Source organism: Anas platyrhynchos, chromosome 2 (genome assembly GCF_047663525.1).
Source record: "Anas platyrhynchos isolate ZD024472 breed Pekin duck chromosome 2, IASCAAS_PekinDuck_T2T, whole genome shotgun sequence".
Classification (NCBI taxonomy): domain Eukaryota; kingdom Metazoa; phylum Chordata; class Aves; order Anseriformes; family Anatidae; genus Anas; species Anas platyrhynchos.
The window spans coordinates 142,725,971-142,742,427 of record NC_092588.1 but is presented as its reverse complement, the minus strand read 5'-3'; the positions used below and the strand labels follow the sequence as shown (position 1 = coordinate 142,742,427).

At 40.3% G+C, this 16,457-nt stretch overlaps 1 protein-coding gene across 1 annotated transcript; it reads right to left on the bottom strand.

Moving 5' to 3' along the window:
• Positions 1-18: 18 nt before the first annotated feature.
• RAB18 (RAB18, member RAS oncogene family) lies at positions 19-15,911 on the bottom strand. Its single transcript, XM_027450586.3, has 7 exons — positions 15,746-15,911; positions 13,707-13,762; positions 7,467-7,528; positions 5,432-5,504; positions 3,391-3,509; positions 3,247-3,313; positions 19-1,755 (listed from the first exon to the last, which is right to left on the bottom strand). The coding sequence occupies exons 1-7, from the start codon at positions 15,811-15,813 to the stop codon at positions 1,580-1,582; spliced, it is 621 nt and encodes a 206-aa protein (XP_027306387.1). The 5' UTR covers positions 15,814-15,911; the 3' UTR covers positions 19-1,579.
• Between the last annotated feature and the right edge of the window lie 546 nt (positions 15,912-16,457).

Here is a 16,457-nt window from a genome sequence, read left to right as displayed (position 1 = left end):
TGCATTACGAAACAGTAATACAAAGCTAATGTTTTAATACAATATGTATGTGTATTTAATATCAATTACATGTACATATTTAAATTATCCTACTACATTAACAATACTATAGATACAATATTTGGTAAAAACAACTAGCACGGTTAAGTCTTCAAATTTGGTATTGTTTTCTAGCAAGTGTCAAACAATAGAAAACCAAATTTCCATGTGAAAAGTGTATTTTAACAGAAGCAGCCAAGACCTGCTGCAAAATACAGATCATGTATGCTAACATGTACACAAAACCTTGCAGTAATAAAAGGTAGTCATTCACTGTATTTACAAGAAATTGCCCAATAGTTCGGTTACTGATTGCACTACAGTGATTATTAAAAAAAATTTAAAATCAACACAGCATCCTCATCTCGTCCTTCAAAACTCAGAAAAAATTCCTGTGTGAGAAGTGACCTTGTTTAAATTGCACGTGCTGGAAAATATACAACTCTACAATAGAAAGAGGTTAGAAAAGTTGAACACTGTGGAAAAAAAATTTATTAGCCTATACAAGTCTTCTGAAACAAACCATTGGCTCTGGTACAGTAAATTCAAGTGAATACTCATTGCAATAGTATTTTCCATACAGAAGCCCTAGAGCTTCCCACTTAGTGTCTGTGACAGGAAGTTATATTTCTGAACAGGTAGTCACACAAAGCAGACATGTAATAGAGGTCTTCACAGCCATAGTGAGCTACAGTTTGAGATAGTTATATTACAAACATTTAAGAAAATTAGGCATCTGTACCGAAGTGTGGCAAATTGATTCACAATGAAAGAACAAAGATGTCATTTAGACCCCGTGCCAAAATGAAGACTTTCTACAGCAGGTCTAGGGTAGACTGCATAATAAAAACTTAGAGTGCAAGAGTACCACAAGTTTAGTATATAAATATCACAGGATTAAAACTCCAGTTAAGCCATCAACTGAAGTGATGATTAAAAAGAAAAAAGGGCATCTCCCAGCTTTGCAAAAGAAGCTCTCAAAGCATCTCTTCCAGAAGGTGCTGATACCAACTATGGCCTGTGCCAATTTGTGTTTTAGACAGCTCTGCTGAAAGAAAAATTCAGCATTTGTCTAAAAGCTGTATAATCATGCTGTTTTTAATATCATAAAAAGCATCAACTAGAAGAGATGAAATGTAATATAGCTGACATTGTTTTTAAGATCTGTGCACACTATATAGTTCTGTAATTTAAACAGTATTTAAAAACAAGAGAAAAAGCAGACAATGTAGAGATGTTTTAGATGGACTTGTTTAGAATAGTTACATGATGGATGTATACAGCCAAAACTTTTAGTGCATTTGTTCTTGCACGTTATTTATGCTACTTATAAAAACCTGAAGATCGCAAATTGGGCATGCTTACCATAACATTTTCAAACTGGGAAAGCTGCAGAACAATTTTCCTACTAGTGTTCACTGCCATGATACAAAACAATTATGTGCAAACTGCAAGGTCCCTAAAAATAGCATTTCATGAATTTATTTACAGAAAGATGTCGCTATCTGTTTAAATATGCAAATAATAAGCTTCCCAAAGTTTATAACATAGAACAATATCCACCGCACGCGCTTCCTGCATATCCTTCTTCCTTGTTTGTTAATTTTACACCTCTGTTTTGGCTCTCACTCTCCCACAGTCCCGGAGTCTGAATGATTTTTTCAACGAGTTCTTCAAAGGCACACTGTACACCATCACATGTTTTTGCGCTTGCCTCTGGAAAAGGGACACAAGAAGTCAAATGTTAGCATAGCTTCCAATAACTTCAGTATTTTTTTCTTTCAGTTAAGTCTTAACCTACCACCTAGACTTGTAACTTCTACAACAAATACTGTAATATGTAGCAGTGCCAGAATTAGCAGGAATGCAGATTTTTGTTTGCCACAAAGTCTTTTGAGCTGCTGCTTTATTAAAAGAGCTTTCAAACTGAATGTCACTAGAATACATGGAAGCAGGTTATCTTTTTCTGTGGAAAGCAGTTCAATAAAGGGAAGAAAGTCTGAAAAACCTGGTTGCTTTAAGAAATTAAGTACTACTACATCTTAAGAAGCAAAGGACTCCCTATTGTAGGATTCTAAGTCAGCCTCCATAGAACTATTCTGATAAAAAGCAATAAGGGATCTCATTTCTTCAGCAGTTAGCATTATTCTTGGTAATCTCATCCAGGAGCCTTTCTTTCATTAAACTCAAGGAACATTGCTTACAGTGTATATTATGTGAGCAAACAGATACCATCTGTAACTGTTCAATTCCACTAAGGCTTGCCCTGTTCTTCTATACAGCCACGCAGACACTTAGCTCACATGCACATGTATACCTATTTTCAGTTTCACATTTCTTTATATCTTCCATGTACTTAACAGCTTATGCCTCAACTTTGAGCTTTTTCCATTTTCACATCTGACAATGAAGCCAGAAAGAAACACTGCAGGATTCTAGACAAAGAAATGTCTTTAGTCAAAGATGAGGAACACAAGTTGAAGTACAGGACATGTCAGTGAACTGCTTTGGTACTGGAATCATCCTATAGAGTATTCATTGCTGATCCTTAAATGAAACAGGTAATAAACTTGTGCATGAAGAATCACTTCACCACCCACTTTTACTTTATCATTACAAGGCTTTGCCTACAAAACCCATCTCATTTGCAAGAAAGATGAGACCAGCATCTTTCCTTCAGTCATGCCTATGCCACTATTCCAACCCACCCACCATTTACAAGTTAATTATATTCCCACCTATTTTTATATCCAAGTTCTAATGCAGATTTGTCACGTACCAGCTCTTTGCTGAAGAGCTGAAATACTGAAATAAAGTACTGAATACTGCATACTGAAAGCTGGTTATTAGTACTAGTTTTCCCTCTTTCATTTTGCATCCGTTATTAACTCAACAACTAGGCCTGGACCAAAAAATAAATAAAAAAACAAAGCAAAAACAGGTTTTGTCAGACTACGGTAGATACTGTACTCCACTCTTAATCCTTACTGACCACTTCAGTATATTCATCCACAGTTAGACTAGACTTTTGGACATATTTAAAGACAGTTTTAAAGAAGGGTATATCTATCATCTTTGTACCTACTGCAGCTGAGAAATACCACTAGCTGAACTGCATGTATAAAAACTATGCATCCTACAGAAATAATACTTTCATTATGTAAAAACAACAAAAAAGTAGAATCTCTGCAAATGCATGTAACTTACCTATGAACAACATGGAATGTTTTCTTGCAAATTTGAGACCTTCATTTCTGTCAACTTCACGGTTTTCCTGTAAGACACAGTATTAATATGTATTGTTAACAAAATATACCAACAGAATGCTCACTGCAGCTGAATTCAGTTTACCTTATCAATCTTGTTTCCAACGAGCATTTTCACTATGTCGTTCCTTGTGCAGTACGTTTCCAGTTCATTTAACCAGTTATCCAGCTTGGCAAAAGTATCTCTTCTTGTGACATCGTAAACTGAAAGATAGCAGCAATATTAAGTCACAATATCATTCCACAATGCAAAGAAATAGAGTTTACATTTGAAAAGGTATAAGAATAATGTTTTTTGAACTAGAAAACCAAAGGAGCCTGAAGAATTCCAGTTCACATTTCATTCACCAGTTCCAATCTTATAGTTGCTCTGCATTAGTACCTACTATTCTCAGATTAATTTATGTTTAGACATCTTAGTTTAGATGACAGAGTCTACCATTCTCCAAAGAATCCTACACCTGCAAACCCCTGATACAGGATACTTGTTAACACCAGTATGTCTGTCCACACCTCTCTTTACACCACCAAGGCTGTGGACTCTACCACTCACTTCCCTGGGCAGCCCATTCCAATGCTTGATCACACTCTCCATGAAGAAATTGTTCTGAATATCCAACCTAAGCCTCCCCTGCCACAACTCGAGACCCATTTCCTTGTATACTGTCACTTGTCACCTGAAAAGAGAGACCAACACCCTCCTTGCTGCAACTTCTTTTCAGGCAGTTCTACAGAGCAATGAGGTCTTCCCTCAGTCTCATCTTCTCCAGACTAAAACAATCACAGTTCCTTCAGTCAGTCCTCATTTAGCCAACAAAGTAAAATGACCACCAAATCCTCACAAATGCTAATAAAATACAGAATCCTCGGCATTTTAGCGTTCCAAGCTACTTAGCACATGTATGGGATATAAGTTATAAGAGGCACCAGGAGCAGAAAGGGCAGACAGAAAGCAGACTTTGTTAGTCACTGCCTAGTGAAATTTAGATCTAATAATGGCAATTTCAAGCTGTGAAAATCTTTTTTCCTTCACTCTTATTTCCCATGTGCTGATGGACACAAACAGTTGGTTTCAATCAAACCTATAGTTTGGCTTGCAAGAACAGCCTTATTTCTAGGGAGCTGTTTAGTAAAGAAATAAACGGAGATTTTTATTTATTTATTTATTTATTTTAAGTTAGAGGACTAATCTCAACAGCAGAACTTTCTAGCTTCTAAATAGCGCTTGCTTACTTTTAAAGCTTTCAACACTAAGTGGCAAGTTCAGTGACAGTGACCAAGTAACTTGACAAGACATGCCTCGACAGCACCTTCCTACAGCAGGAAGATAATGGAACTCAAACTTGAGAAACAGCATGTACAAAACCAAACCTACCAGGAAGTCATGGCACAGGTTATTCTAAATTAAACAGTTGGACTGGACACAATAATTGAAAGAGGTTTAGTCAAGAATCTCTAAAATCAGAGAAAACAAAACAACAGAAAAACACCATTCCCTGCCCTTAATCTCTTTAATTAGCTCTTTAATTCTAGCAGGGGAACAGCAGAACTTCATAGGTCAGTGCCTAAAATCAAGGTTTTTTATATAGGCTCTCCTATACAAAACAAAAACAAGAGATACTTCACTACGTAGTTGCAATTACGGGTTTTGTGCAGACTGATGCATTGTATCTTCCAAGCTAATCTGATTCTGTAAGATCACAGCAGTACAGAGACTCAAATAGCAAAAAAAGTCCCAGCCAAATTCCACCACGTTTACAGTAATTTCATTAGAAAAAAATGAGTTGTTTTTTTTTTTTGGACTCTTGGCTTAGTAAGCATGGGCATAAGACAGAATTAGCTATCAGTGGGCAAATTCCTGGCAGTACAAGGAGAGCTCCAAGCTATCCCTTTGAAAAGCAGCACCTTTTAAACTCCTGCAAAAATCTGTGGTTCTCAGAATGGTGAGAAAGACTACCCAAGAAATTGGTAAGGCATCAAACTCCAGACCATTTAGATTGTGAGCTGTTCAAGACACATAACAACTATTAATACTGATTCACCATTATAGAAAGGTGAGTTTGCATAGCCCCAATGCACAAGAAAAACACCAACTTACTCAAAATAGCAGGTAAAGGAATACTTACCTAGGATAACACCTTGTGCACCTCTGTAGTAACTGGGTGTTAGAGTTCTGAACCTTTCCTGACCCGCAGTATCCTGAAAAGCCATTCAGAAAGTTTCATTATTCAGAATCTGAGCAGAACTTAGCTCTCAGCTCTTTAGCTCTCAGGTATCCTGCTTATAGCAAACACAAAATAAGATTCAGAGTCAGTTAGCACACACAACTAGCTGAATAACTGAATTTATGGCTGCCCGTCATTTTACTGCGCATTAACTTTGAGATTCTGTGTAGTCTGTTCTGGGAAACACATTTAAACTGTTAAGTGTAGTGAATAACTGGGCTATATAACGATGAGATAGTTATTTCTGCTGAAACATTTGTTGTGCAGCTAGCAGGGCAGCAGCCAGCCAGAAAGCAGCACTCTAAGATTTTATAACAAGCGTCAAAACCGATGGCCACAAAAGCAGTTCCCTCACTTCTAACACCTCCATCCACACAGCCACAGTAAATGCATTTAACATGCTATGACAGAGCAGAAGCAGAAAAGTATTTTCTGTTTGTTATTAAACAAAGTTGCATTTACAACCTCAAATCTGAAGTGTCAACAGTTTTGCAAAAAAGAAAGTATTAGAATGCTGATTTCTCATCAGAGATGAAGTTATTGTACACACTACCTCAGCATTATACACACTGCAGATTTTATGCACCAAAGATTTAAATTAACTTCATCCACATTACCCCAGGTTAGAAGCTTACTTAAACTTTTTGTCAACTGAAGTCACCTTCATAAAAAAAATAAAATGCATCAAGAGAACGAACAACCCCACAACCTTTTCAAGGCATGAAATGCTGGGGGTTCAAAATGGTTCCCTGCCAAAGAACCTGAACAACTCTACTTGGCTTTCTGAGTTTCTACAAGTCACTCACTGAATCCTACACATATCAAGCTATTTTTGTGTCATGATGCAGCTTTCCATGCCTTTCATTTCCAGTTTACCTCAGAGTTACTTCTTCCTAGTCACCAACTGGCAAGTTGTTGCAGGTTTTTTTTTCCTTGTCAAGCCTACATTCTAGTGAAGATTACTATTTTCACATCAAGGCAGAAGTCCCACTTCTTACTTGAGATGTGATGCCCTTTCAAAGCACCATAACTGTAATGGATATTTTATGTTCCACTACTTTCCAAGGAAGCTGAGAATCAAGGTTTTGTTGTTTCTTGCTACAGAAGTTTGAGCTTGAATACTCAAAAGGTTCTTCAAGTCACACAAGTTTGGAGCTGCTTTGCAGAATGGAGTATGTAGAGAAAAAGTACTTTTTCTTCCTTCACTTGCCATGAATCTGGAAGCCTTACTTTTAACTAAAGCAAATGCTGAACACTAACGCTAAGACAACAAAAACTCTGCCTCTCCCTTTTTCAGCTGCATCTGCTACAAATAACAATGACTCAAGCCTGTAAGTCTGTGTGAAAATAACATTTTTAGGCTACATTACTTTAAGAGGTAACATTTCTGAGCATAATTTGAGCATACAACACAGTAGTTCTCAATTAGTATACTACTAAATTTCACCTAAACCATTTAGGTTAAGAACCATATCCTTTTAAAAGCTGTCAAGCACAGAGAAGAACCATGCATGCAGGTAAGTCTCTGATCAGTAAGGACAATAGCTGCATTTTCAAATGTTCTATAAAGACATAACATCAGGCAGGTAAGCATACTCTTTAGAAGTTAAACGATGTTTCACACACTTAAAAAAATAATCTAGGAATAGCCATATTCATACTTTCAAAGTCTGAGTGGTTCAGTACCATCCTACTCCTTCTCCTCTCAGGAGAAGACCACCCGGAATCAGTACTGCACAAGAAGGGGACAGGCAACAGAACTGCCCCATTAGTCAACTGTCCACAGGTCATTCCACTTTCTGAATGGTCCAGGATTAACCTCCCACTCCTCCAAGTTGCCTTCATATTAAAAAAGATTCTATACAACTTAGACATCATACAAGCCACCATTATTCCTGAAACAAAGCAATATGTTAGTAACACAGGCAACACTTACCCATATCGCTAGTTTAGCTTTGTTTCCATCAACTGAGATAGTTTTCACCTTGAAGTCCACACCTAGGGAAGAAAAAAAAAAAAGTCTTTGAGTTCTTCAAATATACTCCATATTTTTGGAAGAGGAAAAAAAAAAGCTCAGAAAAAAAGCTGTGGTCTGACAGGAGTAATAAGAGAGCAAGGTATTGAAGTAACCAGTGAAACTTAAAGCTCATAAGGTTGTACAGATTTTGTAAAAGCCCAAGTTTAGGCCATTAACTCAAATATTATATGGAAGTGAGGCAAAAAAATCCTTTCCAATATTAAAATACATATTTCAGAGCAAGTGTTCGAGTCTTTAATCAAATGGGTTAACTTTCTATTCATTATTCATTATTCATATATGTATTCTCCTTGAGCATGTCACTGGTCTCGAACAAAATACTTCCAAAATAAAGGAGCAAACTGTATTCAGGCAGGAAACAGAGCAAATCTCTCATCATCTCAAACTATCTAATCAAGTCCCATCAAGGTGGTCAGCGAGAGGTAAACTGGCACAGGCAGAGAATTAGAAATCCATCTGATCTATGACCACTGTCCTGTGAGAAATAACGTTTGATGACAGCAATTCCTCTAACAGGCACACCAAATAAGCCCCAGATGACTTGAACATGCAGTATGCCTCTTATCAGGATTCCAGCAACATCAGGGACTCTCTGGTATCACACACAGCGACCAAGAAATGAACAGACAACAACAGTTCTTCTGTTGATAACATACCTCAACATCTGAGGATATTTTTAATTTATTTTTAAATGTGTGGGAGCTAACAGCCTATCACTTACCCGAGGACAGAGAGTACAAAACTCAAGCCATGGAGGACAAAATAATGACTGCACAAAGCTAAAAGACAGGTAATACAAGCAAGTTCAAGAGGCCAGGTACGGTCACGTTCCATTTTACTCTCCACCAGACTGTAGCCCTGAAATTAGGTAGAGTAGTTTTGTGGAAATTTAACAGCTTTATGTGGAAAAGACTTTCCAGTTTAACAGAAAAGTTTTTTGCATTTTGAGTTAAGGTAGCACTGTATTTGCTATAAGAAATTCTGTTTTAGTTATTCTAACAGAACATTAAGTAGGGCTTCAAGATAAGTGTGCTGCACTTACATTCCCAAGGCCATGCAGATTACAAACAAGTCTAAGTGGCTGCCAAAAGCACTCAATTTATAAAACCACAGAGAGGACATGGGATGCCTAAAAAACAGTACATTGCAAGCAGATTTACAAAGTCACTACAGCTGACGTTTAAAAGAGCTTCATTAAAAAATAATGAATTTATATTACACTATTTCATAGCTTGAGCTTACTAGTTTTCCTTGAACAGATATCTTTATCTAAGAACAGATAAAAGCTAGTCAACTGTGACTGCATTCTGCACTGGAAAGAGCCCCTACTCTTACTTTAAGTAAAATTTTGGCAACGTACTTTAACATTTGCAGTAACTGCACAGAGCTCTCAGTTTTTCAGAGGCTAAGACTCTTAATCTCCAACTAAGCAGTAAAATAACGCATTACTCCATGCACATAGATGGCGCTTTATTTTAGTTATGTTCAAAAAACCTGCCACTATTAACTTTCTTCTTTTAAACACCAGTTCTTAGAACTTTACCTAATTCTCAGAACATTGCTATGCTAGCAAGTTTCCTCAACATGATCCTAAAGAACATCCTGTCATGCCAATTTTGTGGCATTTAGCAGTAACTTCCAGACTAACACCATCTCTTCTTCCACAGCAATGGCATATTTCTTTCCCTGAACTATAAATACCACCATAGCTCAGCTAGGATATCCAACTGCCCGCAGTGCATTCATTTACCCATTAACCTGACATCAAAATCTGTAACTGTAGGTATTACAAGTCTATCAGATCCATACCATAAATCAAAAGCATGTCACAGTAGCTTTCAGAAGGAATTTTCTCTTCCTTAGAGCAAACATTAACTGCCTTTTGAAGCCAGGGTACCCTGCTCCCACTAGGCAAATAGCCCCAGCATCTCGTGCCTGTGCAGTTCCGCAATTTTCATTTAATGCCTGTGCACCTTGAAGTTAATTTTAAGCTGGCAGCAAGCTTAAGAGATAATGCTATAAATTTTGCATGAGCAATATGAGTAAATTAAGAAACTTAGCAAATAAATCCCACGTATTACAGACTCCTGAAAGAAGTATGAAAATTAACAAAGAGCACAGTAAAATATATCCTTTCAGATGATAAAGACATGGCAAAAATTCTAGCAAACAGAGGAATACAACACATACAAAAGCCACTTAAGGAAAATAAATCTTTTAACTAGCTGGGTTTTTGATAATCGATTGTCTATAGGAGGAGACAGAAAACTGCAGTGCCCAACAAAATCAGGTTAAACTGAACGAGCTGGGTATGCGTGTTCTCTAAGGCTTCAGTGAAACGCAGACATGTTTGTGTGACAAGAGTCAGCTCTAAGCTTGCAAGACGAGGGACATTTCTAGCCCCGACAACAGAAGGCTGGCGGTGCTTTCCACCATGCCCTGGAAGGCAGCCAGAAAGGAGACACCGTGCTCCTGCGTGCTGGCACCTACTGCCCTCCCAAATGGACTCAGCACTACACGCCAGCACGCTACGGACTCAAGGTCTGCAAGTAGCTGTCACTTTCACACTGCCCTCCCTTTTAGGAGAGCTGTATTTACACCAAGGGCAAAATCAGCCGGAGCTTATTGGTGTTAAGGGTAGCTGACAACTTGGACATCTGGGAGTTGCAGGACTCCAAGTGCAAGGAAGGCCAAAAAGTTATGAGAGGCTTGTATGCAATACATTGCTTCGCTTATGAAACAAGGCTTCCATTTAGCATTTTATCTAGAATCGTTCACATGAGGAACAAGTAAAGACAAGTATGAGCAGTGAGGACAATAGAAAATATCAGGGTATAATGACCCATTAGATGAAGCCCTGTGAACAAGTTTGCCTCAGAAGGATGCAAGGATGACAGCGATCTGGTAGGCTGAGTAAGACATGGTTAATCCAGCAGAAGCTATTGAAATCAAAATATTTGTCGAAGTCACCTCATACTCCTGAGGGAAACACGGGATTTTTAGAAAATCTGGAATAAAAAAAAAAACAAAACACTATACAAATCATCAGTATAGGGTTTAATTTAAATTGCACCCAGTAGGTGTAGGTTTGTGCAAGACACAAAAATAATGTGTCCTTACATCTCAGCAGGCAAGGGAACAGTCATGCTGCAGTCAAGCCTTAACCCAGGCTCATGTTTTCATATTTATTTTCTAAAAAAAGACAGACATAACACCTTCTTCTCACTTTTTTCTCCAAGCAAGAACTATAGTTCAGCAGTGAGTAGAGATGACATTATTTGTAGTCAGTACACACATTTTGGAAAAGCACAGTACTCTGCAGTCTCAACATACAGACCTTAACATTAAAAACCCTTCTGTCCCCAAACTCAAAGTGAAATAGTGTTTAATCAGCACAAAAAGAGATCCAAGCCCAGATTCACAAAACATTTTGGCATCTCACCATCTTGCAAATCCCAAAGTTTTGCAGCTGCGATCTGTCCTTATGTAGCAATAAGAACTCACTCACAAATACTTTATCTATATGAACAACAAATCCTGTCCTGAATCAAGAGCTGAGACGTTGCCTCTCAGTAATACAATCACCAGAAAAATGGAAATGCCACAGCCTAGCGCTAGGACAAAAGGAAACTGCTATTCCTCAAGTGCTCTACACACCATGCTACATACCTTTCACAGTTGGGGCTGCAAAAGCTCTACTCCACAACACTTTACCAACACCAGCTGGAGGGGACCAGCTGGGGCAGTTTGTAGAGACTAAAAGGATTGCCTTCATCACCTTTTCTTTTTTAAAAAGAAAATGATCACATTCATTCCAGGTTAGTATATTCGTTTGAGTACTCTGTAGTGTGTAAGTTTTATACGAGCATGAGTTCATTCGACTTTCCTACGTCAGAAGCAGCACCCTACCCTGAGGATGTAACGTAACCATGAGTTACAGCTACTGAACAGCCAACAGTTAGCTACCACGCATGCTGCTGTGCAGCAAGATAAATCCCAAAGAAAAGGAATTACTTCAGGAAATATGTACTTAGTTTCTTAAATAAGTTCACTGACGTCAAGTTTTGACACTGGTAAAAAGTCTCATGTACAAACAGCAGATGTTAAGACCACTGAAACACTCCATGCATTCCTCCATTTTTTCCTTTCAGCTCAAAGTTGCATCATGACCAACATTTTCCTTTTAACATCATTTAACTTGCTCATGGAACTTTATCATACTTCCTAGCAAAATTGCTATTAAAACTGCTATTACCTGTCACAAACCACAAAGCCTAACTTCAGTAGATTTAGGTCAATACTGAGTAAACAGAATACCGGTCCTGTACATCATCCAATTGAAGATGAGCACAGTGACACTGGACTACCTGAAGACTATTTTATTTTTTAGAACAACCAAATTAATTTGCATCTTCAATGCACAAACCAGCAATTATTTCTTCATGGCCTACACTGGTCAAAGGGAAACAGCAGCCGCTTAAATGAGTGTTTTGTCCTTTCTGGAACAAATTAAAATAGTTCTTTTGCTGATGAAGCACTGTATTCAGGCTTGATGGCACAGGAAAACTAGCATTTACAAGTCCAATGCCAGCTCTGAAATTTTGCCATTGCCTTGTTAGAGAGATATATAAAGTTAGATTATAGGTGGTATAAAAATATCTCGATCTGTGAGTGGATTTCAGTATTTCCTGAAGTTAAAAAGCCTTCAAAAAGCCACGATCGTTTGGTTTCTGGAGAGGTCAGCAGTGTACGATGTCACTCTGATTTTAAGTGGGCCAGCAGGCAGTACTGCATCAGTAACATCAGTTGGAAAAACACAGCTTTGATGTCTGCTCAGGAAACTATACAACCTTACCAGGAAAGCCTTAGCAGTGCTTCATAGCATATGCCTGTTTACTGCCTTTGCATACAATCATTCTCCAACCTTAACATGCTTATAGCGGGGATTCCCAGGTGGAAAGGAGAAGCAAAGCAAGAAAAGGTTGAGTAAACAGCATCGATACACATCCTGTCAATTCCTTATCACAGTGTTTCTCAATGCCCCACGTGAAACAGCACTCCTGTACCTTATCCACATCAGTGAAAAACAGATCAATTTATTTACTTCTGAACCAATTAGGCAGAGCTGACTGAGTATCAGCAGCTGAACTTAGGGAATTTTTTAATCCAAGTCCTCAGCCAGAACTCTTCCTACAAAGGAAGTAGGAAAGTCTGTGTTTTGTTTGGTTGTGTTTTGTTTTTTTTTTGCTGCAATACATTATATGGAAAAGTCACCTTTATTTTCCAATACAGCAGTTACTCATTTGGGACAGACTGACAAAGGATGCAAAATGTAACTTCTAAGAACATGATGCAGCCATCTCACAGCGTATCCCACACTCTGCGTTACTCTCCTCTAGCACAATTGATTTCACTGCTGGAAGGCATCACATTAACACAGCATGACACGTCACTCCTTTTTTCCCCAGCAGCTCTAGATTCTTGGCTCTTTCTGTATTATTTTTTTCATTTTCAAGAGTATTAGCTGCCAAGGAACTGCTTACTAACTAGGAGAGAAAAAAAAAATCATTGTAATTTCTTCCCTCTAGAAGAAAAGCAGAAGCCACACGTTGTGTAGTGCACTCTAGTATTGTTGGAAGTTGCAAAAACTGACATCCTCTAATAGAGTCCTAAGTACTCTTAGCACTTAAGCTCCCCGAGTATCTTGTTACATAGAACAAGTTCTGGACAGCAATGTTACTACTCAAACACAAACAGAAGTGATAAATCAGTAGGAGACATAACAGTTGCTGCTATATTTCCATTTTAGCATGAATTGCTGGCAAACACTGAACTGCAGATTGCTGTACTAGACCTTTCCTCTACCCATACTTACAGCTTCCACCTTCATGAGCAATAACATTTACATCTGTTTCCTTAGCCAAGGCAATATTTCACCACAAAGGGGACAACTGCAGCCCAGCACAGACAATACTCTGCACCAATTAGTGCTACACGTTAAAACTGCGTCCACATCACTCTTTCCTCACAGAACCAAGATGACTGAATTTTGTTACCGGTTTGGCAAGTCTGAACTAACTACTGTTTTGTACTGCAGCTGGTACACATTTTTTTCAGGTAGCATCAGCACATACTTACCAATTGTTGCTGCAAGTTCCGGGTCAAATGTATCATCTGTGAATCGCAGCAGAAGGCTGATAGGGATGAAGGAAAAAGAAGAGTTAGCATTGGTTACTGCAGGACAGCCACAGGAACCAGGAGCCTGTAAATTATAAGTCTGAAAGTATCAGCGAGACCACAGAGCTAAATAAAAATACGCCCCATTTTCCATCCCTTCCATCCTATACAAAACAAAGAAGGGAAGAAAATCTAGTAGCCATACTCTGAAAGGAGAGCCCATTACAGAATGTGCCTCTCTGAAAAAATTACCCTTCTAGTTGTCAGGGCAGTTGCCTGTACAGAGCCATGGCCTGCTTCTCAAAGTGTTTTGCTTCTTTCTTGTTCTATTTTTATTCTCCCAGAATTCAGTACAAATGTAAGATTGTTTTGGTTTCGTATTGCCTCACACAGTACTTCTGTAAGCTTGAGAAGAAAATCCCAAGCCAGCTTTTTATCCCAGAAATAACTCCTTGTACTGGGCAGGCAGCAGAACAATAAGGACTACACCCATCACAAATAAAGGCACAGAAGTGTAACAATGGAAAGAGCTCCACACCATTTTACAGTTTTGTATCCTTTCTGCATATCTAATGGCTTTCACACACAGCATTACCCCCCATCCACGGACGTTTGCTACCAACAAAAGAGCCACAACCAGGATTTACCAGCACATCACGTTACAGTAGGAGGGTCCTTCCTAGAAGTACCCATAAAGCCACAGTGCTTATACCAAATGTAAATACTCCAGCAAGAGACAGAGCTTCTTAGCATACTGTTGGTTTGGTTTTATTTGTTTAAATTAGTAACCTTATTCATCTGTGGCAAGTGCATATTGCCATGTGGCAGACAGCTGTTGGCTGTGACTGACAGCTTCTGTCCATTTCCAGGCCAGAGAAACAAAGCAAGGCCCTGTTTACTTTTTGCTAGATGCTATTTGAGAGCGGCTATTTTTAGCACAACCAGAACTAATTTTGCCATACTCAAGCAAAACGGAGAACCTTCATACTGCCACTAGAATAAAAACATCAGTTTACAAGTCCTAAGATCTAAACTCAGCCGACCTCTCCTTTCCCTGCCATTATTTCACATGCAGGTATCTCCCACAAATACAGCACGCTCCTAGGGACCAGGTGTCAGATGCAGCATTTGGACGGGATGTCAGGACTCCAGAAGCCAGGACTCCAACCACATCCCATGTCAGGCTAACGAGTTCAGCAGCTGACACTTCCTACTCAAGGAGGAGACTCATTGCTTCCTACTAAGCAATGCCAACCCAAGAACAGCCCAGTATTAACTCCCTGTACCTGGATGACTGTGGTGTTATTATTATATTATTATATATTATAGCAGTTTTATTCTCTTTACCTATAAGCCTCTCATAATGACATTTCTGTTTTGCAGAAATAAGCATATAAACAGGCGTATAAAAATTTGGGCATGCTACATCACATGCCCACACATAAAAGAATCACGTCAATTAAAACAAATTATGCCTGTCACCAGATTATTGATTCAGTAGCTAACTCAAAGCAGTGACTGACAGGTTTTTAATTAGTGGGGCTTGTTTTTCTTCTAATTAATGATTTATGTGTTATTTAGGGCCATGAAAGGAGACTGAGATTGCTGCCATAAAAACAAGACATCAAGCATGAGTAGTGCGGGACATTCCCAGACTGCGCCTGCGTTTTTGTCTCGTTTCCTTTACTAAAAATACAGAAATGTCGAAGAATAAGGAGAACGCATTAAGACAAAAAAAGGCCAGCTTGGACAACAGCCACCAAAAGGGTACCACACACGACCCCCAGCCTCTGAAACACGCCCATTCCACACCCAAGGCCGTGAGGGAGGCCGGGATCCCCCTGCCAGGGCTCCCAGCGCCTCAGGCCCCCCCCGGCTGGGCCCGGCCTGAAGGAGGCCGGGCCGGGCCGTGCTGAGGGCAGGCCGCGCCCAGAGGCCGGGCGTCCAGCGCGGCGCCCCCGGGCTTTGTGCCCGGCCGGGAAACGCTGGCAGCCCCTCACCTGGACTTGCCGACGCCGCTCTCGCCGATGATGAGGATCTTCAGCGTGGTCAGCACGTCCTCGTCCATCCCGCACGGCGCGGCCCTGCCCGGCCCCTCCGCCGCCCGCCCGCCGCTCCCTGACCAGGCCGCGGCGGCACCGCCTGCGCATGCGCGGCCCCCCCTCCCCACACACACACCGCCGCCGCCACAGCACCGCGCATGCGCACCGGGAGCGGCGGGGCGGTGAAGGCGGGGGAGGAGGGGGGATGGTTCCCCCGCCCCGCGTGTGGCGCATGCGCAGAGGGGAGGGAGGGGGCAGCCGCTTGTTTACAGCGGGCGGGGCGAGGGGGCGGGAGCGGGGCGCGCATGCGCGGTGTGTGTGTGGGGGGGAGGGTCAGGGCTGAGGGGGTGCTGAGGGGGGATCAGGGCTGAGGGGGTGGCAGCCGCCCACCTGCAGCCCCAGGAAGTCACCAGAGGGGAATCCTCAGTCACCAGCCTCTTATATCCAGCAGTGCAAGCCAAGTGGCACGGCACCGCATCCTTTGTGCCACCTCTAAGCATGTCACTAACACTCTGCCCACTGATTTCTGCCTATCCTTTTATTTCCCACCGCCCGCATCCAGTGTGCTCATTGGTGCTGTGTTTCCAGGTAAAGGTGAATCCTTTGGCTGGACACGCTTCACTGTGGAAATAATGAAGTTGAGAGTAGAAAGGTGTGGTCCCTGAAAGGC

Coding starts and splice junctions, on each gene's coding strand:
- RAB18 (XM_027450586.3), bottom strand. CDS start 15,813: ATGGACGAGGACGTGCTGACCACGCTGAAGATCCTCATCATCGGCGAG. Junction 13,763..15,745: donor AGCGGCGTCGGCAAGTCCAG/GTGAGGGGCTGC, acceptor CATCCCTATCAG/CCTTCTGCTGCGATTCACAG. Junction 3,314..3,390: donor TTGGAAACAAGATTGATAAG/GTAAACTGAATT, acceptor TGTGTCTTACAG/GAAAACCGTGAAGTTGACAG.